The sequence below is a fragment of the Larus michahellis genome, chromosome W, assembly GCF_964199755.1.
Source record: "Larus michahellis chromosome W, bLarMic1.1, whole genome shotgun sequence".
Lineage (NCBI taxonomy): Eukaryota > Metazoa > Chordata > Aves > Charadriiformes > Laridae > Larus > Larus michahellis.
The window spans coordinates 24272218-24296867 of NC_133929.1; the positions used below are offsets into that span (position 1 = coordinate 24272218).

Below are 24650 nucleotides of genomic sequence, written 5' to 3' on the forward strand. Positions count from 1 at the left end.
TAGTGCCTGAATTATGCAAAGTATTCTATGAAAAGATTGTAAATTCCTCTTCTGGACCAGAATTCCCATTTAGCTGTCTGAGAACACTGCTGGGTAGACTTACAGGGATCTGGTCCAAATTAATAAAAATAATTGGATTGTGCATACTGAAACTGAGCTGATGATTTTTGGATAATGAAACTGTATCTCTAGGAGTTGATAGCTTACATGCAAAGATTTAGGATTTTTTTAAATAGACTTCAACACTTTTACATAATACATAGTAGGTATTCCCAGATCTGTCTTGGGTTTTGGTAATGGTATATTTCAAAGAATGAAAAAACAGATTATTATTTCTGCCATGTGGTTTTATTTTCAGTTAATTATTTTCTAAGTCAAACAAAACTTTCTTCTCTAAAATTCCTTTCTGTGCTCCCTCCTACCCCGGAGTCTGACCTTTTATACTCAAATGCTGTTTCATTGATATCAGTAGCATTAGCAGATCATAGAATCATAGAATGAATCACAGAATGTGTTGGGTTGGAAGGGACCTCTAAAGGTCATCTAGTCCAACAAGGGGAGAGCAATGGATATCATCTACCTGGACTTCTGCAAGGCCTTTGACATGGTGCGTGTCCCCCCCCCCCAACATCCTTCTCTCTAAGCTGGAGAGATACGGATTGGATGGGTGGACTGTTCAGTGGATAAGGAACTGGCTGGATGGTCGCATCCAGAGGGTGGTGGTCAGTGGCTCGATGTCCAGACAGAAAGGGGTGACAAGTGGTGTCCCTCAGGGATCCGTACTGGGACGAGTGCTGTTCAACATCTTCACCAATGACATAGACAGTGGGATCAAGTGCACCCTCAGCAAGTGTGCTGATGACACCAAGCTGAGCGGTGCGGTCGACATGCCAGAGGGACCTGGATGAGCTAGAGAGGTGGGCCCGAGCAAACCTTATGAAGTTCAACGAGGCCAAGTGCAAGGTCCTGCACTTGGGTTGGGACAATCCTCATTATCAAATTAGCAAGTATAAGTTTAGGCCTTGGGAGAGAGCGGAGACCTGTAGTATTATTTTAAAGTGAGCTTTTCTTTTTGAGATGTTAAATAAATACTGTAATAAAACTAAAGTTTTTTAAACTTACCTTAAAACACTGAAAATCTCCAGTCTCTCCACTGTTTTTGAAAGCTGAGCAATGCCTTCTTTGTCATAAACCATGTCAACAGACTGGACTTCCTGCTAGGAAGTATAGCACTGGTAAAATGGTAGGGCTTATCACGACAGATCAGAAAAAGATTATATGAAAATTGAAAGGTTTATCTAAAAACTGTTTTGAAAGGTTGCTTTAGTTTTCAAAGTCAAGTAGATTTGATTAACAGTTTTCCCTTACACAGCCTGGAAAGGGATTTCTGTAGGAATCTAAAAGCACAAAGTTTCTTGAGCAACCACCAATCCATTAAAACATTAATACATAATCAAAACCAAAAGGCAATAATAGGAATGGTGATACACACAGATATATAGGTTGCAATACCTTCGTATTAGATGCCTCAGCTTCCAGCTTTGTTAGGTGATTTGAGTTGTCCTCTAGCTCTTGTTGAAGGTTGTAGTTCTCCATCTTTAATGCCTCAACTTGCTTTAACAACTGGTCATACGAAACTGCAGCCATCCTGGGCTACCTTCAGCCCTGGAAAAATAAGAGAAAATACGAGATTTAAACATTTTAGAAAAAAACCAAACATATCTAAACATAAAAATACATCTCAGTCTTTCCCATTTACCACTCAACTTACTAAATGTTTCATTCAAATACATTAAACCAAACCATCTGGACTTCTGCAAGGCCTTTGACACGGTCCCCCACAACAGCCTTCTCTCTCAGTTGGAGATACACGGATTTGATGGGTGGACTGTTTGTTGGATAAATATGTTTTCACAGAGATGCTACCAGCTTTGCTGATTGGCTCAGCTTTGGCTGTTCTAGTACATGTAGAACCTTTTTCTTTTTATATACCTGAATATTATCAGTGCTGTGTCCTTTTATTGAAAGGAGAAATAGAATGATAATATTAACAATCTGAGTAATGCAGATACTTGTGAGACTTTCTACAGGGAGAATTTAAATGTCTTACCCATGACTACAGAGTTAAGTGTTAATGCTGAAATACAGAATTGGAGATGCTTTTGCATTAATGTACACATCTTGCCTACCCTCTCAGCGGTCCAAAACCTACCCGAAAGTTGGATTACGAGCATACGTTGTCACTTAATGCTACAGGGACAGGCAGGTTCTTCTAGGGATTACTAGTTTATTGTTACACGGAATTTCTAGCAATTAGCATAGCTTTCAGTTAAACAGAATTTCTAGTAATCAGTGTAGCTTTCTTAATATCTAGAGTTTTTAGTTACCTGGACTTTTAAGTCACCAAATTGGGTCAAATTCTTAATAATCAGTGAGTGATACAGTAATCAATCTAGATTCAGTCTTTACCTAAAAAACATGAGTCACTCAATCCTTGGAGGAAGAAGACAATGGTGGAGGCATCCCTGACCACTGGGGGATCATGGGTTTTGCCATCCAGCAGCAGTTCTGGTCTAAGTCCCACATAGGACTTGCAGCTGCTTGATTTTATAGTCAGTATCTCATGTGCTGTTATGCTTTCCTGTTCCATATTGGGTGGCACCACATCCTGGCTGGCAATAATGCTTGGTGGGCAAATAGTCTTGTCCTAATGCTGACAGGGGGTTTATCTGTTCTATAATGGGAGGGTCATCACATCCTGGTGGCAACTAGTGTTGAAAAGGGAAAGAGAGAAAGAAGGGGTGATATGTGATCAGCATGCTTACATATTATGGCCGTTTTGTCTTAGAAAATGGTGTTGGTTATGCTAGCTATGCTACCAGGGGTCAGAAGCAGGGGGTACTGGTCATATGTGTATTAACAGAAATCATATTCTATATTCTGTAATGTGTGCATAGTAGGTGTATTCAGACTGGCAACAGATTTTAGATGGCTTAATTTACTACTTAGTGGTGTGTCCTTTCCATAGCATTGTAATATTGATTGAGATTAACACAACCTTGTTATTCTGGAATGAAAATGTCTGCACAGTTATTCAGATGCAACTAGTGCTTTAATTTGTCTAGCTTCGTTTGCACTAATTTTCAGGCAGAGGTATACCCTTGGGTCCTGCTTTTCACTGTTGGCGGCCGAGGGGCGTGGGTTTAATTTTTTTTAACTATTCCTCTCCCTTCCTTAACGCTGTGGATGAATCCGCGTTAAAGAGGAATGCGGCAGCCACTCAGAGGAAGCTCCCCCCTCCCCCTTCCCGACAGTGCTGTCCAGTCCGCACGGCTGCTCGTTAGCCCCTCTGAAGCATTTAATGTCGGCGGCGCGTACTGTGTTTGGTATTGGTAGGGCTGCTTCCGGTGCCGAGAGCAGCAGCTCGCCGTCGTTTCGGCAAGTACTAAATGCAGCGAAGCGTACGTTTTCAGGAAGCGGCTCTCGCCAGAGCCCTCCCGCCTAGGAATATGGCCCGGAGTACACAACTGTTTCCCGGGGAGGGGGGGAGGACGGGACGCATGACTGTCTCCGGGGCGCGTCGTCCCATTGGCTGTGCGGCGGCTCCGGGCGGCACGTGACTGGGGGGCTGTATGGGTCGCGGCACTAGCGCAGCCGCTAGGTGTGGGTGGGGTCGTCGGTAGTGGGATTGAAGCACAAGCGGTTGCGGAGATGGGGTGAGTGCGTGCGTCGGCGCAGGGTTGCTGGATCCTGGGCCTTGCTGCGGGGGGAACCGAGGACGGCCCTCTGCGGTGCTCAGCTGTGCCTGTGGCTGAGGCAGTGGCGCCGGAAAGGAAGGAAAAAATGCTTTTGTGGTTAAAATGGGCGGGGGAAGGCTTGTTGCCATAAAAGGGCGGGGGAGCCGTACCTGAGGAAAGGAGCATCCGATAATGAAGAATAGAAGGGATATATAGCGAGTAGGGCTGAAGTCGTCCTGCCCCCTCGCGCTGCCATAATGGCAGCTGCCGGCGAGGGTCACAAAGCCTCTACCGTTGTGCCCTGGCGCGGCTGTGCTGCGCTGCAGCGATGGGGAGGAGGGAGAGGCGGGTATTTCAGAATGCGCAGCCCTTCTTTGCCTGTCGGGTCGGAACATGAACGTGTTCCTCTGAGGATGATGCACGTCCCGTTGTGAAACGGTAAGGAGCTCCCTTGTGCGTGGCACTAGCCTGGTGCTGTTAGTTACAGAACGCGGCGGTGCCGCCTCTGCGCTTCGCTGCAGCGGCTTTTTCTCTTCGTTGGAAAATGAGAGCCGTAAAGCGATGGGAAGCCGGCCTGTACTGCTGCACTCGGAAATGTACTGATAGGTGGCCAACTGCGAGCTATGGAACAGCAGCAATTCTTATAAGAAGAAGGTTGTATGTTTAGCGAACCCTAAAATTCTCTTTCTTAAAAATGTATTTAATATTGCAAAGATATGCTTAGATCTGTGATTTAACCTGAATGTTCTGGGAAACGTTAATGGGTGGGTCCTTTCTTTCTCTTTGTCAGATATGCAGCTTTTATTCCAGTAGTTAGGTCATTGTCATCAAAATACACTTTAGTTTTGCAAAAAACAAGATTCTTTGGAAGATGCATGATGTCAAATTATTCGATTGTATTTACTGTTTGAGTCAAAACTTAAGATCTTTTCTGTTGACTTAGGTGTAGGACTTTGACTATGAACTGTAGGGAGCATTTTTCATTATAGTTTTCTTCAGTGGATCAGCAAAACTCAGTTGACTGGTTTGGATAGTCATATGTTGAAAGATGCCTTTTAAAGGTGTAGCAGGAAATGTACAACTTCTTAGTTTGCATAAAAGTATTTTTATTAAATTGCTTATACGGATAATACAGTATAGATTAATTCCGATTTAAATCTTTTTCCTTCCTCTGTTTGTTCTGTTGACAGTGCACCTTAATATTTTTATACTTTATTTTTACTATTTAGTTCACTTCTTTGTTATTTCTAATGCACTTAATTTCTGAATGTTTAATCAAAATTACAGTTCTTTGAAAATGCACAGATATATGCACTGAAAGTAGTTTCCTGGAACCAGACTTCTGTATTTTTAAGGAAACTCCAAGAAACTGATAAAACTTTTTTTCCCCTCCTCTTTAGTTCTGTTAAATGCAATGATGCGCAAAAAAGGTTTGACAAAGACAACTCTTAACTTACTGAGTATGTAACAAAGTCCTTGTTACTAAAACAACAAGCATGTGAACAACCAAAGAACAGTTTTCGGTGATGGCTGTTTTCTACTCCTTCCTGCACATCTCTGATGACCTGGGCACACTTAATGCAAAATGAATGAGAATAGGAACTGAAGGTATGAGATTTGTAACACTGATGTTCCATTCATGGACACTCTTAATTTTGTACTGTTTTCTTAATTCTGTTTAACTGTACCCAAAGCCTTAGAGCCCTTCTAGTGTCCTCATTATGTCTATGTGCCCACATAGCCCAGATAAGGAAAAAAACAAACAAAATAACCTCCCTTCTGCTGAGTAGGCATTTTTTTGTTTGTTCTTTGATGCATGTGGAGATAGGAAGATTAAATAGGTTCACAACAAAAGCCATTTTAGTAAGGCTTAGGCATGCCACCAGGTGGAAATATTGTGATTTTCTTCAGTGTGATGCTGGAAAAGGCACGGATATTATTCTGCTCTATCTAGAAATACTCAGGATAATGGGCTTTTATGACTTGAGGAGGATGGAGTATTTTTCAGTGAGTATCTAAGGAGAGTATTAAAACCTGTGAATGATAAGTATTTTGAAATTAGCAGGCCTGGAAAAATTGTCCCAAACAGAACCAGATAAGACAGTCTCTGTCCCACTGATGCTTTGATAAATTCTTAAATGCCAACTAAGACTTGGAAGACTGTTGATATTTTGCCAGATTTGTAAAAAGGACAAGCAGAAGGATATCTATATATAAACCATTTAATCTGAAGTCCAACCTGGTGGCCTTCTATGATGGAGTGACTATGATGAAGTGACAAGTTCGGTGGATAAGGACTGCAAGACGGGGACCTGGGGGAGCAAAGTCCCTCCCACTGTAAGTGAAGACAAGGTTCATGACCACCTGAGGAACCTGAACATACACAAGTCTATGGGACCTGATGAGATGCACCCCAGGGTCCTGAGGGAATTGGCTGATGGAGTTGCCAAGCCACTCTCCATGATATTTGAAAAGTCATGGCAGTCAGGTGAAGTCCCTGGTGACTGGAAAAAGGGACACATCGCACCCATTTTTAAAAAGGGTAGAAAGGAGGACCCCAGGAACTACCGCCCTGTCAGCCTCACCTCTGTGCCTGGGAAGATCATGGAAGAGATCCTCCTAGAAGCTATGCTAAGGCACATGGAGGACAGGGAGGTGTTTCAAGACAGCCAGCATGGCTTCACCAGGGGCAAGTCCTGCCTGACCAACCTGGTGGCTTTCCACAATGGAGTGACTGCATCAGTGGACAAGGGGAGAGCAACGGATATCATCTACCTGGACTTCTGCAAGGCCTTTGACACGGTGTCGTCCCCCCCCCCACATCCTTCTCTCTAAGCTGGAGAGATACGGAGGATGGGGCCAGTATTTTTTCAGTGGTGCCCAGGGACAGGACAAGGGGTAACTGGCACAAACTTGAGCATAGGGAGTTCCATCTCAACATGAGGAGGAACTTCTTTCCTTTGAAGGTGGCAGAGCACTAGAACAGGCTGCCCAGAGAGTTGGTGGAGTCTCCATCTCTGGAGACATTCAAAACCTGCCTGGACGTGTTCCTGTGCAATCTGCTCTAGTGAACCTGCTTTGGCAGGGCAGTAGGACTAGATGATCTCCAGAGGTCCCTCCCAACTCCTATCATTCTGTGATTCTGTAATAAGAATGATTTTCTCCAGTAAGTCCCAATCTAAACAATACTGAAGTCAACTGGGGCTCTAATTCATTACACCAATTTTGGATCATGAACTTCATTGAAAGAGCAATAAATCAGATGTCTGACTCACTAATAAGGAAACAGAATTTAGCATTCTACTACCAACACTACTGGTAAACAGACGTGCTAATGACCAAAGATTTTTTTTATAATGGAACTATTATTCATAAGATAGCAAGTTATGATCATTGTGCCTACAATTCATTGATATCTAGATTATAATTTAGTGCTGTTAGAAAGGACTATCAATTCTGATTTCTTTCTACAGCCACAAGTTTTACACAACTATCCTATGCTAAACCAAATATCTCATTCTTATTACTTTACTATTCTGTTCGTTTTCGTAATTTACTCCCAGGTGACTAATGGGGAATTGTTTCTTCAAGGGCATATCACACTGAATTCAGGAAAAAAAAAACAAAACAAACTTATTCAGTGTTAGATCATACTGTCATTAAAGCATATTTTTGAGATTTTCAAATTAGTTTCTTATTAATCCTTTTAACATATTTCAAAAAAAAATTTCAAGCACTAAGTCTAAGGGTTCTGACTTGGAAGAGATTACTGCTAATGGAACAGTGCCTGCCCTACCCATCTCTGCAAGGTTCTCAGCCAGGGGAGAGGAGGGCTCAGCTGCTCACATAGCAGCTACTGAACCACTGCAGATTACTGCCTGACTATAAATGTAATCTGAAACAAGCATGTGTTTAACTTAATATACTGGGCCATTAGCAACAATGGTTCAACAGCTATTACAGGGGGAGGCGTTCCTGTGCAATCTGCTCTAGGTGAACCTGCTTTGGCAGGGGGGTTGGACTAGATGATCTCCAGAGGTCCCTTCCAACCCTATGATTCTATGATCTCCAAAAGACAAGCAGAGCTGAAAGACAAGGGCAAAAACCCTGCATAGCTGTTCTACTGTAAGCTCCACCCATTAATTTCAGCCATAAATGTACAATTTTTATAGAGTTACTTTTATCAATAGACTTAAAACATCAAGAAAATCAAGTAAGGTTTATTTTGTCATAATATTTTTAATATATCAAACCATGCTGACTTGCATTAATTCAATTTCTCTGTTGCCCGAATCTTATATGAGCTTCTCCAGTCTTCTGTCTGAAGCTTGACTCCATAGAATAGTTTGGACTGGGGAAGGTAGGGACCTTTAAAGGTCATCTAGTCAAACCCCCCTGCAATGAGGAGGGACATCTTCAACTAGATCAGGTTGCTCAGAGCCCCATCCAACCTAAACTTGAACGTTTCCAGGGATGCGTCAACTACCACCTCTCTAGGTAGCCTGTTCCAGCGTTTCACCACCCTCATCGTAAAATATTTGTTCCTTACACATAGTCTGAGAGAAGCCTCTTTTAGTTTAAAACCCTTACCCCTTGTCCTATCACAACAGGCCCTGCTAAAAAGTTTGCCCTCATCTTTCTTATAAGCTCCCTTGAAGTACTAAAAGGCCAAAATAAGGTCTCCCCAGAGCCCTCTCTTCTCCGGGCTGAAAAACCCCAACTCTCTCAGCCTGTCCTCATGGCAGAGGTGTTCCAGTCCTCTGATCATTTTTGCAGCCCTCCTCTGGACCTACTCCAACAGGTCCACGTCCTACCTTAGCTCTGGAGCTAAGGGCTCCAGAACTGGACGCAGTAGAATCATAGAATGAATCACAGAATGTGTTGGGTTGGAAGGGACCTCTAAAGGTCATCTAGTCCAACCCCCCTGCACCAAGCAGGGACATCTTCAACTAGATCAGATTGCCCAGAGCCTCATCAAGCCTGGCCTTGAATGTCTCCAGGGATGGGGCCTCCACTACCTCTCTGGGCAGCCTGTTCCAGTGTCTCACCCCCCTCACTGTGAAGAACTTCTTCCTAATGTCTAATCTAAACCTACCCTGCTCTAGTTTAAAACCATTGCCCCTCGTCCTGTTGCTACATGCCCTTGCAAACAGCCCCTCCCCAGCTTTCTTGTAGGCCCCCTTTAGGTACTGGAAGGCCGCTATAAGGTCTCCCCGGAGCCTTCTCTTCTCCAGGCTGAACAACCCCAACTCTCTCAGCCTGTCTTCATAGGAGAGGTGTTCCAGCCCTCTGATCATCTTCGTGGCCCTCCTCTGGACCCCCTCCAACAGGTCCATGTCCTTCTTGTGCTGAGGGCTCCAGAGCTGGACACAGTACTCCAGGTGGGGTCTCACGAGAGCAGAGTAGAGGGGGAGAATCACCTCTCTGGATCTGCTGGCCACAGTTCTTTTGATGCAGCCCAGGATGCGATTGGCCTTCTGGGCTGCGAGTGCACATTGTTGTCTCATGTCCAGCTTTTCATCCTCCGGTACCCCCAAGTCCTTTTCTGCAGGGCTGCTCTCTATCACATCATCCCCCAGCCTGTACTGATAATGAGGACTGTCCCAACCCAAGTGCAGGACCTTGCACTTGGCCTTGTTGAACTTCATGAGGTTTGCTCGGGCCCACTTCTCAAGCCTGTCCAGGTCCCTCTGGATGACATCCCGTCCCTCTGGCCTGTCAACCGCACCACTCAGCTTGGTGTCATCTGCAAACTTGCTGAGGGTGCACTTGACCCCACTGTCTAAGTCATTGATGAGGATATTGAACAGCACTCGTCCCAGTACGGATCCCTGAGGGACACCACTTGTCACCCCTTTCTGTCTGGACATCGAGCCATTGACTACCACCCTGTGGATGCGACCATCCAGCCAGTTCTTTATCCAACAAACAGTCCACCCATCAAATCCGTGTATCTCCAACTGAGAGAGAAGGCTGTTGTGGGGGACCGTGTCAAAGGCCTTGCAGAAGTCCAGATGGTTTGGTTTAATGTATTTGAATGAAACATTTAGTAAGTTGAGTGGTAAATGGGAAAGACTGAGATGTATTTTTATGTTTAGATATGTTTGGTTTTTTTCTAAAATGTTTAAATCTCGTATTTTCTCTTATTTTTCCAGGGCTGAAGGTAGCCCAGGATGGCTGCAGTTTCGTATGACCAGTTGTTAAAGCAAGTTGAGGCATTAAAGATGGAGAACTACAACCTTCAACAAGAGCTAGAGGACAACTCAAATCACCTAACAAAGCTGGAAGCTGAGGCATCTAATACGAAGGTATTGCAACCTATATATCTGTGTGTATCACCATTCCTATTATTGCCTTTTGGTTTTGATTATGTATTAATGTTTTAATGGATTGGTGGTTGCTCAAGAAACTTTGTGCTTTTAGATTCCTACAGAAATCCCTTTCCAGGCTGTGTAAGGGAAAACTGTTAATCAAATCTACTTGACTTTGAAAACTAAAGCAACCTTTCAAAACAGTTTTTAGATAAACCTTTCAATTTTCATATAATCTTTTTCTGATCTGTCGTGATAAGCCCTACCATTTTACCAGTGCTATACTTCCTAGCAGGAAGTCCAGTCTGTTGACATGGTTTATGACAAAGAAGGCATTGCTCAGCTTTCAAAAACAGTGGAGAGACTGGAGATTTTCAGTGTTTTAAGGTAAGTTTAAAAAACTTTAGTTTTATTACAGTATTTATTTAACATCTCAAAAAGAAAAGCTCACTTTAAAATAATACTACAGGTCTCCGCTCTCTCCCAAGGCCTAAACTTATACTTGCTAATTTGATAATGAGGATTGTCCCAACCCAAGTGCAGGACCTTGCACTTGGCCTCGTTGAACTTCATAAGGTTTGCTCGGGCCCACCTCTCTAGCTCATCCAGGTCCCTCTGGCATGTCGACCGCACCGCTCAGCTTGGTGTCATCAGCACACTTGCTGAGGGTGCACTTGATCCCACTGTCTATGTCATTGGTGAAGATGTTGAACAGCACTCGTCCCAGTACGGATCCCTGAGGGACACCACTTGTCACCCCTTTCTGTCTGGACATCGAGCCACTGACCACCACCCTCTGGATGCGACCATCCAGCCAGTTCCTTATCCACTGAACAGTCCACCCATCCAATCCGTATCTCTCCAGCTTAGAGAGAAGGATGTTGGGGGGGGGGGACACGCACCATGTCAAAGGCCTTGCAGAAGTCCAGGTAGATGATATCCATTGCTCTTCCCTTGTTCACTGATGCAGTCACTCCATTGTGGAAAGGTACTAGGTTGGTCAGGCAGGACTTGCCCTTGGTGAAGCCATGCTGGCTGTCTCGAATCACGTCCCTGTCCTCCATGTGCCTTAGCATAGCTTCTAGGAGGATCTGTTCCATGATCTTCCCAGGCACAGAGGTGAGGCTGACAGGGCGGTAGTTCCTGGGGTCCTCCTTTCTACCCTTTTTAAGAATGGGTGCGATGTGTCCCTTTTTCCAGTCACCAGGGACTTCACCTGACTGCCATGACTTTTCAAATATCATGGAGAGTGGCTTGGCAACTCCATCAGCCAATTCCCTCAGGACCCTGGGGTGCATTTCATCAGGTCCCATAGACTTGTGTATGTTCAGGTTCCTCAGGTGGTCATGAACCTTGTCTTCACTTACAGTGGGAGGGACTTTGTCCCCCAGGTCCCCGTCTTGTAGTCCTTATCCACCGATTTTCACCCAAACGTGTCTGTCTAGTGTTTATTGGCTAGGTGTAGGCCTTTGGAGCCACCTATCCAAGAGGAAACACTAAGCTCAGATGGAATTTATCTTCCTACTGATCAAAATCCATCTATAGGTATAGTTGTATTTGTGTGATACGTGGCACTGAACACGGCAGAATTTCACAGGCAATATAGCTGCATTAATTTAGTGCCTTTCCTGAGCTGACAAATCCTGTTTCTTGGTGCTACAGCTGGGAAAACCGTGCTGCTTTTGGTACCTAAGCCAACATGGCTTAGAAATTTTTGGTATCTCTGCATATACTACTGTATAGTGTAGGCATACTCTAAACATTAAACAACATTTGTATGCCCATCTCCTTGCTTTATCATGTTCACGTGGTAGATTTATTGTTACTTTATATTAAATGTGCCTATTTGATGAATGTAGCAACTTAAATATATTTGTAATTGAACTTTCTTTTACTCTAGCATCTAGATTGAGCTATGTGTTCATTATAAGAAGAAAATCTTTCTTGTGTTCTGAATTACTGACATTAGTTATGACAACACTTGAAAGAACTACATATTTTTTTAGTTATATTTAATCTTTGCATTGCACTGCAAGATGAAAATGACTGTGCTTTCTGAATCGAAGTGAAATTATAGTCCTTTACACCAGCTACTTGAAACTCTTATTTGGTATTAACAACTCTGAAAATAATTGCTTGTTTGCTTAACTATGTATCAGAAAATTTGAGCTAGATCTGTCACTTATACTGTTTTTCTTAAGATAATACTATAACCAATTTATCAGTAACTTTCCCCTTCTCCCTGCCATTGCAGTCTAAAATTAAGGGAGTGAAGAGTAGGAGAGGTGATGATGATCCTCACAGGGACAGAGAAAAAAATATCTTTTTATTTCCCTTCTTTTTCCCCATGTAGTTATCTTTTTTTCTTTTGACTTTTGTATATGTAATTAAATTTCCAGTGACTTGGAAACAGACTAGCTGTATAAGGTGGTCTCTAGGGCATTAATTTGGGATGTGGGACAACTTTATGTCCTTACTTCAAATCTGGCAGATCACCAAACAGAAAGCGATTCTATCACACTCCACAGAACTGTTGTTATTAATATATTTTGAGTAGATATTTCATATTTTATTTTTCTGAAATGCTTTCCTGGACCTGAGGAATGTATCCTAGAAAACCTCCATCAAACTTAGCAGCCCCCCTGCTACCAAACCCTTGCCATGTAAACCCAATACATTATCACAAAGTAGCGTTTTAACTTCAAACTCAAAGAGGAAAGGAAAATAGATTTTAATATAAAATACAGGTCTGGAGGGTTTTTCTTTGGTAGCTATTTTAAAGTGAATCGTATTTTGTGCTATTTTGAAGCTTATTTGCATTTTGCAGTTTCTTCATTTGATTAGGTAAATTCAACATGAACTGGCTAATATTTGTCTAGCTCATTTCTTCTTTGGAATACTTGAGATTAAAAAAAACCCAAAACATAGAATCATAGAATACCAGGTTGGAAGGTACCTCAAGGATCATCTGGTCCAACTTTTATTTTGCAAGCTAAAGCCCAGATAGAATTAAATCTGGCTAGGGGCATCAAGGATGACAAGAAAAACTTCTATAAGTACGTCAGGGGTAAAGGCAAGACTAGGGAAGACGTGGGCCCTGTCCTGGTTCCGGTGGGGATATGGTTAACTTTTCCTGGTATTCCATGCCATGTGAGCCACGCCCACCCTGAGCTGCCGGGGGAGGGGGCAGGAAGTTGCTGCTTAAAAGCGGGCTGGGGCGTCCCGGGTCTGGCCGGTCGGCGAGCGGCGGGGAGCGGCGGTTCCGTAATCGCGTTTGTATATTCCCCTATCCGTGTTGTTGTTGTTTGCCTGTTCCCTTTGCTGTTCTGTTAAACTGCCTTTGTCCCAACCCAAGAGTCTTGCCTTTTCTTACGATCCTTCCTGTATTAGGAAGGCACGTGTGAGCGGCACGTGGTTCTTTGTTGCCATCTGAGGCTAAACCACGACAGTCCTTTTTGGCGCCCAACGTGGGGCTTGAAGGGTTGAGATAACGACAGAATCCAACTAGAACGTGGAAAAAACGGTTTTGTTTTTTTTTTTTTCTTGCATGCATTTATTTTATTAGGTAAGTAGTCACTGGTCATCATGTTGCTTGGTTTGTTCTCATGGCTGTGTTACATAAATTCCTATATGGCTTATGTACTCCCTGCGATGCTGTTTACCATGTCTGGAAGAGGGATGAGGATTATCATTCTGCTGTCCTGTGCGATATCTGTTTATGATATGATAACATCACTGTTCAGACGGCTATTTTGGGCTGTTTATGTGGTGTTGCTGTCCTGTCCGTACATTGGACACCGTCTCTCAGAATTTGTTAATAGTTTCCCCAGCCCTTTTGCCTCCCTTTTCTCCTTCGGGTCAGGTATGACAGCTTTTGAGAATCTTGAATATCCTTGGGATACTCAAACTAGTGTGTTCCTAGTGCTATGTCTCCTGAATACGTTCCAGGTCTTGTTTAGGGTTAAGCGACTATTTAAGACTACCACCCGGAGATCTGCTCCGAGGCTGGATAGTCAGGGGTGGCATGGCATGTGGGAGAGCATGGGCAGGTACCTAGAGAACTACTCACCTCCAATGGTCTGGGACTTCACCCCTGAACAATTACAGGACCCTGATAAAGTGGTAGAATATTTGAAGGGAAAATGCTGTGGCTATTCTAGAGAGGCACAACTCACCGCGCTGTGCTGGGCCCTGGCCAGTATCTACCAGGCACTGCTCAGAATTATGCAGCACCCTCAAGGGGAAGAGATGGAAACCAGACCGGCGGCCCCTGCGGCTGCTGCAGCCCCTGCGGCGGCTGCAACCCCTGCGGCAGACACTGCGGCTACTGCAACCCCCGTGGTAGCCACTGCCACTGAACCAGGGAACCAACCCGTGCCGGTATCAGTTGCCCCCATACAGAAGAAGAAGTACACAAAGAAATCAGTTCGCTTAGTAAGGGATGATGATGAACCAGGGCCATCACGAGAGCAGGAGGAAGAGGCAGAACCAGAGATAATTACTCGATCCCTATCCTTGAGTGAGCTGCGGGATATGCGAAAAGATTTCAGCCGACTTTCAGGCGAGCACATTGTCACCTGGCTGCTCCGGTGCTGGGATAATGGGGCCAGTAGCCTGGAATTAGAGGGTAGGGAGGCCAGGCAGCTGGGATCCCTGTCTAGGGAAGGCGGCATTGACAAGGCGATTGGGAAAAAGACCCAAGCCCTCAGCCTCTGGAAACGACTCCTGTTAGGCGTGAGGGAGAGGTACCCCTTCAGTGAGGATGTTGTATGTCAGCCAAGCAAGTGGACTACCATGGAAAGAGGTATCCAGTACCTGAGAGAATTAGCCGTGCGGGAGATGATTTATTATGACTTGGACAATGCAGACTTACCCACAGACCCTGATGAGGTGCGATGCACAAGGCCCATGTGGCGGAAGTTTGTACGGAGCGCACCATCGTCATATGCCAACTCCCTGGCAGTAATGGAATGGAAAGGTGAAGAGGGACCAACGGTGGATGAGGTAGCTGGCCGGCTCCGGCGATATGAAGAAAGTCTCTCTTCCCCCCTTGTCTCAGCTGTGGAGAAACTGTCCCGGAAGGTCCAGCAACTTGAAGAGAATATGTCCTACTCCCCACCTGCACGGGCCAGCATCTCAGCTATTAGAAGCAGGCATTTCCCCACTCAAGAGAGAGAGTACAGAGGGTACACACCACGAGGCACCCTGTGGTTCTACCTGCGGGACCACGGAGAGGACATGAGGAAGTGGGATGGACAACCTACTTGGATCCTGCGGACACGGGTACAGGAGTTGCAAGGAAGAATGACCACAAAAGGGGATCCCTCCAGGAAAAGTGCCGCCCCAGTTTCCAGTGGGCCGTTCCCCAGACAAAGCAGAAGGCCTGATCTTGCTTCTGATCCTCTTGAAGGAACTTCCAAGTCATTTATGCAAGAAGTGAGTAATGGATACTATGACCAGTATTAGGGGGCCCCTGCCTCTGGCCAGGTGGAGGAAAGGGACAACCGGGTTTATTGGACGGTGTGGATTCGATGGCCTGGCACATCAGACCCACAGGAGTATAAGGCTCTAGTGGACACGGGTGCGCAGTGTACTTTAATACCATCAAGCTATAGAGGGGCAGAACCCATTTGTATTTCTGGGGTGACAGGGGGATCCCAAGAGTTGACTGTACTGGAGGCAGAAGTGAGCCTAACTGGGAATGAGTGGCAAAAGCATCCCATTGTGACTGGCCCAGAGGCTCCATGCATCCTTGGTATAGATTACCTCGGGAGAGGGTATTTTAAGGACCCAAAAGGGTACCGCTGGGCCTTTGGCATAGCTGCTTTGGAGACAGAGGAAGTTAAACAGTTGTCTGCCTTGCCTGGTCTCTCGGAGGATTCTTCTGTTGTGGGGTTGTTGAGGGTCAAAGAACAACAGGTGCCGATTGCTACCACAACGGTGCATCGGCGGCAGTATCGCACTAACCGAGACTCTCTGATTCCCATCCATGAGCTGATTCGTCAACTAGAGGTTCAAGGAGTGATCAGCAAGACTCGCTCACCCTTTAACAGTCCCATATGGCCGGTGCGAAAATCTAATGGAGAGTGGAGGCTAACTGTAGACTATCGTGGTCTGAATGAAGTCACGCCACCGCTGAGTGCTGCCGTGCCGGACATGCTAGAACTCCAGTACGAACTGGAGTCCAAGGCAGCCAAGTGGTATGCCACGATTGATATAGCGAATGCATTCTTCTCAATCCCTTTGGCAGCAGAGTGCAGGCCACAGTTTGCTTTCACTTGGAGGGGCGTCCAATACACCCGGAATCGACTGCCCCAGGGGTGGAAACACAGCCCCACCATTTGCCATGGACTGATCCAGACTGCACTGGAACAGGGTGAAGCTCCAGAACATCTGCAGTACATTGATGACATCATTGTATGGGGAAACACAGCAGAAGAAGTTTTTGAGAAAGGGAGTAAAATAGTCCAAATCTTTCTGAACGCTGGTTTTGCTATAAAGCGAAGTAAGGTCAAGGGACCTGCGCAGGAGATCCAGTTTTTAGGAATAAAATGGCAAGATGGACGCCGTCAGATTCCAATGGATGTGATCAACAAAATAGCAGCTATGTCTCCACCAACTAGTAAAAAGGAAACACAGGCTTTCTTAGGTATTGTGGGTTTTTGGAGGATGCATATCCCAGATTACAGTCAAATTGCAAGCCCTCTGTATCAAGTAACCCGGAAGAAGAATGATTTTAAATGGGGTCCTGAGCAACGACAAGCTTTTGAACAAATCAAACAGGAAATAGTCCATGCAGTGGCCCTGGGGCCAGTCCGGGCAGGACAAGATGTTAAAAATGTGCTCTATACCGCAGCCGGGGAGAACGGCCCTACCTGGAGCCTCTGGCAGAAAGCACCAGGGGAGACTCGAGGTCGACCCCTAGGGTTTTGGAGTCGTGGATACAGAGGATCCGAAGCCCACTACACTCCAACAGAAAAAGAGATATTGGCAGCATATGAAGGGGTTCGAGCTGCTTCGGAAGTAGTTGGTACAGAAGCACAGCTCCTCTTAGCACCTCGACTGCCGGTGCTGGGTTGGATGTTCAAAGAAAGGGTCCCCACCACACATCATGCAACCGATGCTACATGGAGTAAGTGGATTGCACTGATCACGCAGCGAACTCGAATGGGAAACCCCAGTCGCCCAGGAATTCTGGAAGTGATCATGGACTGGCCAGAAGGCAAGGATTTCGGAATGTCACCAGAGGAGGAGGTGACGCGTGCAGAAGAGGCCCCACCATATAATAAACTGCCAGAAAATGAGAAGAAATATGCCCTGTTCACTGATGGGTCCTGCCGTATTGTGGGAAAGCATCGAAAGTGGAAGGCTGCTGTGTGGAGTCCTACACGACGGGTTGCAGAAGCCAGTGAGGGACAGGGTGAATCGAGCCAGTTTGCAGAGGTGAAGGCTATTCAGCTGGCTTTGGACATTGCTGAGCGAGAAAAATGGCCAGTACTTTATCTCTACACTGACTCATGGATGGTGGCAAATGCTCTGTGGGGGTGGTTACAGCAGTGGAAGCAGGGCAACTGGCAGCGCAGAGGCAAACCCATCTGGGCTGCTGACCTATGGCAAGATATTGCTGCCCGGATAGAGAATCTGGTTGTGAAAGTACGCCATGTAGATGCCCATGTACCGAAGAATCGGGCCACGGAGGAACATCAGAACAACCAGCAGGTGGATCGGGCTGCTAGGATTGAAGTGGCTCAGGTGGATCTGGACTGGCAACGTAAGGGTGAACTCTTCATAGCTCGGTGGGCCCATGACTCCTCAGGCCATCAAGGGAGAGATGCGACATATAGATGGGCTCGTGACCGAGGGGTGGACTTGACCATGGACACTATTGCACAGGTCATCCATGAATGTGAGACATGTGCTGCGATCAAACAAGCCAAGCGTTTGAAGCCTCTTTGGTATGGAGGGCGATGGCTGAAATACAAATATGGGGAGGCCTGGCAGATTGATTATATCACACTGCCACAGACCCGTCAAGGCAAGCGCTATGTGCTCACAATGGTGGAAGCAACCACTGGATGGCTGGAAACATACCCTGTGCCCCATGCCACTGCCCGGAACACTATCCTGGGCCTTGAAAAGCAAGTCCTGTGATGACATGGTACCCCAGAGAGAATTGAGTCGGACAACGGGACTCATTTCTGAAACAGCCTCATAGACACCTGGGCCAAAGAGCATGGTATCGAGTGGGTGTATCACATCCCCTATCACGCACCAGCCTCTGGGAAGATAGAACGATACAATGGACTGTTAAAAACTACACTGAGAGCAATGGGTGGTGGGACTTTCAAACACTGGGATACACATTTAGCAAAAGCTACCTGGCTAGTTAACACCAGGGGATCTAACAATCGGGCTGGCCCTGCCCAATCAAAACTTCCACGTACTGTAGAAGGGGATAAAGTCCCCGTAGTGCATATGAAGAATATGCTAGGGAAGACAGTCTGGGTTAGTCCTGCCTCAGGCAAAGGCCAACCCATCCGTGGGATTGCTTTTGCCCAAGGACCTGGGTGCACTTGGTGGGTGATGCGGCAGGATGGGGAAGTCCGATGTGTACCTCATGGGGATCTGATTTTGGGCGAGAATAGCCAATGAATCAGATTGTGTGCTGTTAATTGCTAAGTAACCCTGTCACTGTATGTCCTCATTGCTATAATTGCTATCAGTTGTACTACAAGTAAGGCACAGGGATGATGGGATAAGAACTGATCTCAGCAGCTGGCGCCCAGCAGTTTCCTCAAGATCTACATCTTCAGCCCACGGACTGCGTGCATGAGCCACACCAGGTGCACCAGTCACAAGCTCCGAAAAATACAGCATGCAACAGACCAGCACCACCCAGCATCTCACCTGCCCTGAGAGACTGTTCTAACAAATGGAGCCCAAAGCCGTGGATTAAAAGAACTCAACGGACACTTTGGAGGGATGGCCCATAAACTAAGGGCATTATATGTGTGTGTATATATATATATATAACAGGGGAAAGTGGTGGCAATTCATTGGAACCTGCTGGGCATGGCATAGATGGTATGGAATAAGGGGTGGATAATGTCCTGGTTCCGGTGGGGATAGGGTTAACTTTTCCTGGTATTCCATGCCATGTGAGCCACGCCCACCCTGAGCTGCCGGGGGAGGGGGCAGGAAGTTGCTGCTTAAAAGCGGGCTGGGGCGTCCCGGGTCCGGCTGGTCGGCGAGCGGCGGGGAGCGGCGGTTCCGTAATCGCGTTTGTATATTCCCCTATCCGTGTTGTTGTTGTTGTTGTTGTTTGCCTGTTCCCTTTGCTGTTCTGTTAAACTGCCTTTGTCCCAACCCAAGAGTCTTGCCTTTTCTTACGATCCTTCCTGTATTAGGAAGGCACGTGCGAGCGGCACGTGGTTCTTTGTTGCCATCTGAGGCTAAACCAGGACAGGCCCTCTCTGGAAGGAAACAGGAGACCTGGTCACCCAGGATATGGAGAAGGCTGAGGTGCTGAATGACTTTTTTGCCTCGGTCTTCACTGGCAAGGGCTCTAACCACACCACCCAAGTTGCAGAAGGCAAAAAAAAGGGGCTATGAGAATGAAGAACCGCCCACTGTAGGAGAAGATCAGGTTCGGGACCATCTGAGGAACCCGAAGGTGCGTAAGTCCATGGGACCTGATGAAATCCATCCACGAGTCCTGAGGGAGCTAGCAGATGAAGTCGCCAAGCCGCTTTCCATTATATTTGAAAAGTCATGGCAGTCTGGTGAAGTTCCCGCTGATTGGAAAAGGGGAAACATAACCCCCATTTTCAAAAAGGGGAAAAAAGGAAGACCTGGGGAACTACAGACCGGTCAGTCTCACCTCTGTGCCTGGCAAGATCATGGAGCAGATCCTCCTGGAATCTCTGCTAAGGCACATGGAAAATAAGGAGGTGATTGGCGACAGCCAACACGGCTTCACCAAGGGCAAGTCATGCCTGACAAAATTGGTGGCCTTCTATGATGTTGCCACAGCATTGGTAGATAAGGGGAGAGCAACTGATGTCATCTACCTGGACTTATGCAAAGTGTTTGACGCTGTCCTGCATGACATCCTGGTCTCTAAATTGGAAAAGCATGGATTTGATGGATGGACCGCTTGGTGGATAAGGAACTGGCTAGATGGCTGCACTCAAAGGGTTGCAGTCAATGGTTCAATGTCCAAGTGGAAACCAGTGACGAGTGGTGTTCCTCAGGGGTCAGTACTGGGACCGGTGCTGTTTAATATCTTTGTCAGCGACATGAACAGTGGGATTAAGTGCACTCTGCAAGTTTTCCAAGAACACCAAGCTGTGTGGCACGGTCGACACACTGGAGGGAAGGGATGCCATCCAGAGGGACCTGGACAGGCTTGAGAGGTGGGCCTGTGTGAACCTCATGAAGTTCAACCAGGCCAAGTGCAAGGTCCTGCACCTGGGTCATGGCAATCCCAGGCACGAATACGGCTTGGGCGGAGAATGGCTTGAGAGCAGCTCTGAGGAGAAGGACTTGGTGGTGCTGGTGGACGAGAAGCTCAACATGAGCAGGCAATGTGTGCTTGCAGCCCAGAAAGCCAACTGCATCCTGGGCTGCATCAAAAGAAGTGTGGCCAGCAGGTCGAGGGAGGTGATTCTGCCCCTCTACTCTGCTCTGGTGAGACCCCACCTGGAGTACTGTGTCCAGCTGTGGAGCCCTCAGCACAAGAAGGACATGGACCTGTTGGAGTGGGTCCAGCGGAGGGCCACAAAGATGATCAGAGGGCTGGAGCACCTACGCTATGAAGACAGGCTGAGAGAGTTGGGGTTGTTCAGCCTGGAGAAGAGAAGGCTCCAGGGAGACCTTATAGCAGCCTTCCAGTACCTAAAGGGGGCCTATAGGAAGGATGGGGAGGGACTCTTTATTAAGGAGTGTAATGATAGGACCCAGGGTAACGGCCTCAAATTGAAAGAAGGTAGATTTAGATTGGATATTAGGAAGAAATTCTTTACTGTGAGGGTGGTGAGGCACTGGACCAGGTTGCCCAGGGAAGTTGTCAATGCCCCATCCCTGGAGGTGTTCAAGGCCAGGCTGGATGAGGCTTTGAGCAGCCTGGTCTAGCGGGAGGTGTCCCTGCCCATGGCAGGGGGTGTTGGAACTAGATGATCTTTAAGGTCCCTTCCAACCCGAACCATTCTGTGATTCTTGGAAAAAGCATGGTCTAGTCAAGATGGCCCAGCGCCCTGTCCAGCCAAATCTTCAAAGTGTCCAATGTTGGGGAATCCACCACTTCCCTGGGGAGATTATTCCAATGGCTGATTGTTCTCATTGTGAAAATTTTTCGTCTTGTGTCCAGTTGGAATCTCCCCAGGAGTAACTTGTACCCATTACCCCTCGTCTTTTGGAACCAGTGATGTAACTTATGTATTTAGCTTTCTGCTCTTTCAGATGCAAATTTCGTTGCTTCTCACACTCACACACTGCCTGTGCAGCATTTCCCCTTTGTTAAATAGGTTTTCACAGAGGTGCCACTAGCTTTGCCAGTTGGCTCAGCTTTGACCAGTAGAGCTGGCTGAAATCAGCCTTGTCCAGCACAGGGGCAGCCCCTGGTCTGTTGCCACAGAAGCTACCCCTGTAGCCACCTACTGCTACCAAAACCTCGCCATGTAAACCCAATACATTCTGTTGTGCAGCTGGCTGTAGATGAACAGATCTGTAGATGAGTTACATTGAGGAACCAGTATCTGTATTATGTGTTTTGGGGGGGTTTACTTTTGTCTAGCTCCATGGATTGAATGCCCATTAATGGCCTGAGTGTATGTCATGGTTTGGGCCGGACTGGCCACTGAAATGAAGGACAGATGCTCTCTTTTACTTCTCTCTCCTTCAGAGAAGGGAGAGCATCTCCCTTCAGGGAGAGAAGGATGAGAGAGAAAGAGACTTATGAGTCGAACAGAGTCCTCCTTGGACACTGACCACTGAAGAAAGAGAGTTGACCCTTTGATCCCTCAGCTTTTATGCTGAGCATGATGCAGATGGGAGGGAATACCCTGTTGGTCAGTTTTGGGTCACCTGCCTGTTCGTCTGCCTTTGATCCTGATCCATGCATGCCTGAATCCAGTTCCCATCCATAGCTGAGTCCAGTCTGGGACTTCCCCAGTGCCAGCTTGTGACGTGATTGTCATCCTGGGAACTTGATAATGGTTTTGTATATATTGTATATATTTCATTATTTTCTTTTTTGATATTATTAATATTTCATTAAAGTAGTTTAGTTTTTTTTTCTAAACCCATAAGTCTCTCTCTCTCCCTCCTCTCCTTGGAGAGAGAGGTTAAAGAGAGCATCTGTACTTCGTTTCAGTGGCCAGTCTGGCCTAAATCATGACAAGTACAGAAAGGCTCACTATTATATCTGTTAAAGAATATGTTGACTTTGTGTAGATGCTGGTTTTGTTCTCTTTGAACAGAGTAAAATGTATTTAAAGTGTACCTTCTGTACAAGTTGCAAGAATTAATAACATTGATAGTAAGGCATGCTAGTTTTCTAAAAGAGAAAAATAGTGTTGTGGAGATTTTTATAATTACCTAAAATTCATTAGATTTAAGATCTGAACAGATGATGTTACCATTCCAAATGTAGGGTCTGTGTATGAGAAGTATGGAATATATCTCATTACTTAGAGTTTTTTCTTGACTGCTGCTTCTAAAAATATTTTGTTTTCTATAATATGAAAAATCATATTTTAAATTATAAGTGCTTTGTGGCCAGGCTTTTCAATTTATTATTGCTATTGATGTACCTGCTATTATGATATGGAAAAGGCGGTCACTATAACTTGCATTTAATTTTCCACCTCAGTTTAGGCCACTGAGTTTTTGGACGTGGGGGCTTACATTATTTACTATGAATCTTTTTATGCATTAGAAGTATTTTCCTTTAGCTGTATAATTTGATCATATGTAGTTTTGATAGCATGCAGGGATATTCTTAACAGAGAAGCTTTGGCTGCATGAAGGAGTACTAAATTTTTGCCTCATAGGCATTATGGTAGTAGTAGTAACAGAATAATATGACCTCATGAAGGAGCCCTAAATCTTTTCCTCATAGGCATGATAGTAGTAGTGAGAAAAATATGAGTCTCTGCTGGCTTACAGTGGTCTCGCAGGAAGAAAAAAAAAAAAAAACCAACCAAAAAAAACCCAAACCCCAAAAATACCCCAAACCAACCAAAAACCTACAACAAAAAAAAAAAACCTGGATAGGGTTTCTTCTGATATCTTTGAGGTTCAAAAAATGCAGTATTCGAGACTCTGTAGTAACTTTTAGTTATGTATCCAAATTTTATATTTACAAGACTAACTTTAGGAACACAGATTGAAGAAATTTGACTTGACTTTGTGCTTCCATTTCTCCATCTGTAAATTGGAGGTAAGTGATATTCACTTTGAGAACTTTTAAATAAGCTGATAAATTCTGTTATCAGATAAGATGAAATATTCAGTATAGCCTTTATGTTGTGACAGTGTTTGGGGAAATACTGTAGAATATATTCAATGGAAATTAAAGTTACGACACTTGATCACTGCTCACACAAAATATAGTTAACATCAGTGTCACAGTAACTATTGCATAAATGTGTGCTTGAGGGCAGGATAAGATGTATTTATCTTGGTTTATTATTGTAAGGTTTTATTAATTATGCTTAATTTCTTGTAGGAGGTGCTGAAACAGCTACAAGGAAGTATTGAAGATGAGACAATGGCATCTTCTGGACAAATTGACTTAATGGAACGACTTAAAGGTAAATTTAGACTTATGCTTTAAGTAAGTTCATTTGTTTCTTAGTTGTTGTTGCTTTAGGATAAAATTTTCCGACTCAGCTGCATCTTCTTTCCATTGCTAACTTTGCAAGTTAGGCATAATCTCAGTGTCTGTTATTTTTGGCCAATTATTTTAAGACACATTTTCAAAAAAGAATATGTTCTTCTGTTGCTTTTGTGCTTTTGCTGCTGTTACCCCAAGGCTTCATATGAATTGCATTTGATATATCTTACACTTTATTTACTTCCTCATGAAAAAAATGGTTTTAATTGTTTAAATTATTGGTGGATTAGTTCCACCAAATTTTCTGAACTCATTTACATGCCCTGCCCTTTCCCTGTCACATTACTAGAACCGTATCTGTCATGCTGAAAATTGATGCCCCCTTCCCTAGAGCATGTGGTGGAACACGTACCCATCCCATTATGTGGGATGTGCAGAGGAAGCCCAGATCAGTGACTCCTTGTGTAACATCTGTTATCCCTATCACAGATCCAGAAATATTGTAGAGTATGTCCACATTTAGGCTCCTATGGTGGAAAAACTTATCATTTACGTGATGGTGGAGCATCTGTGGGATCCCTGAGAAAGAGACTATTAGGAAGTGGGACACAAGAGCATTTCATATTATATTTATGCCACACACTGCCCATTTTTAAGGCAGGCAGGCATACTGGTGTCATAATACTGTTCTGGTTGTCAGGATTGTAGTTTGGGCATCTCCTCATTCAGAAGATTAGTATTCTCTAACTGTACCATTAAGGTCGG

The 24650-nt window shown here is 45.3% G+C and overlaps 2 protein-coding genes across 8 annotated transcripts in view; one reads left to right on the forward strand and one right to left on the reverse strand.

The window, feature by feature from the left end:
- The window catches only part of LOC141735605 (adenomatous polyposis coli protein-like), a 90188-nt gene that overhangs the window by 45886 nt on the left and 19652 nt on the right, over positions 1–24650 (reverse strand). Inside the window, exons 2-3 of one of the 2 annotated variants that reach the window (XM_074568665.1) lie at positions 1513–1665; positions 1123–1214 (exon numbers count right to left, since the gene is read on the reverse strand). In XM_074568665.1, the coding sequence (XP_074424766.1) occupies positions 1123–1214; positions 1513–1647 (227 nt within the window). In that variant the 5' untranslated portion in view covers positions 1648–1665. Of the gene's footprint in view, positions 1–561; positions 1218–1512; positions 1666–24650 lie in introns of those variants that run through there. The other variant, XR_012584805.1, reaches the window with a different exon arrangement.
- LOC141735603 (adenomatous polyposis coli protein-like) overlaps positions 3483–24650 on the forward strand; it is a 159817-nt gene continuing 138649 nt past the window's right edge. For all 6 annotated transcript variants that reach the window (XM_074568649.1, XM_074568655.1, XM_074568656.1 and 3 more), the window contains exons 1-3: positions 3483–3716; positions 9893–10045; positions 23778–23862. In XM_074568649.1, coding sequence (XP_074424750.1) covers positions 9911–10045; positions 23778–23862 — 220 coding nt within the window. In that variant the 5' untranslated portion in view covers positions 3483–3716; positions 9893–9910. The remainder of the gene's footprint in view (positions 3717–9892; positions 10046–23777; positions 23863–24650) is intronic.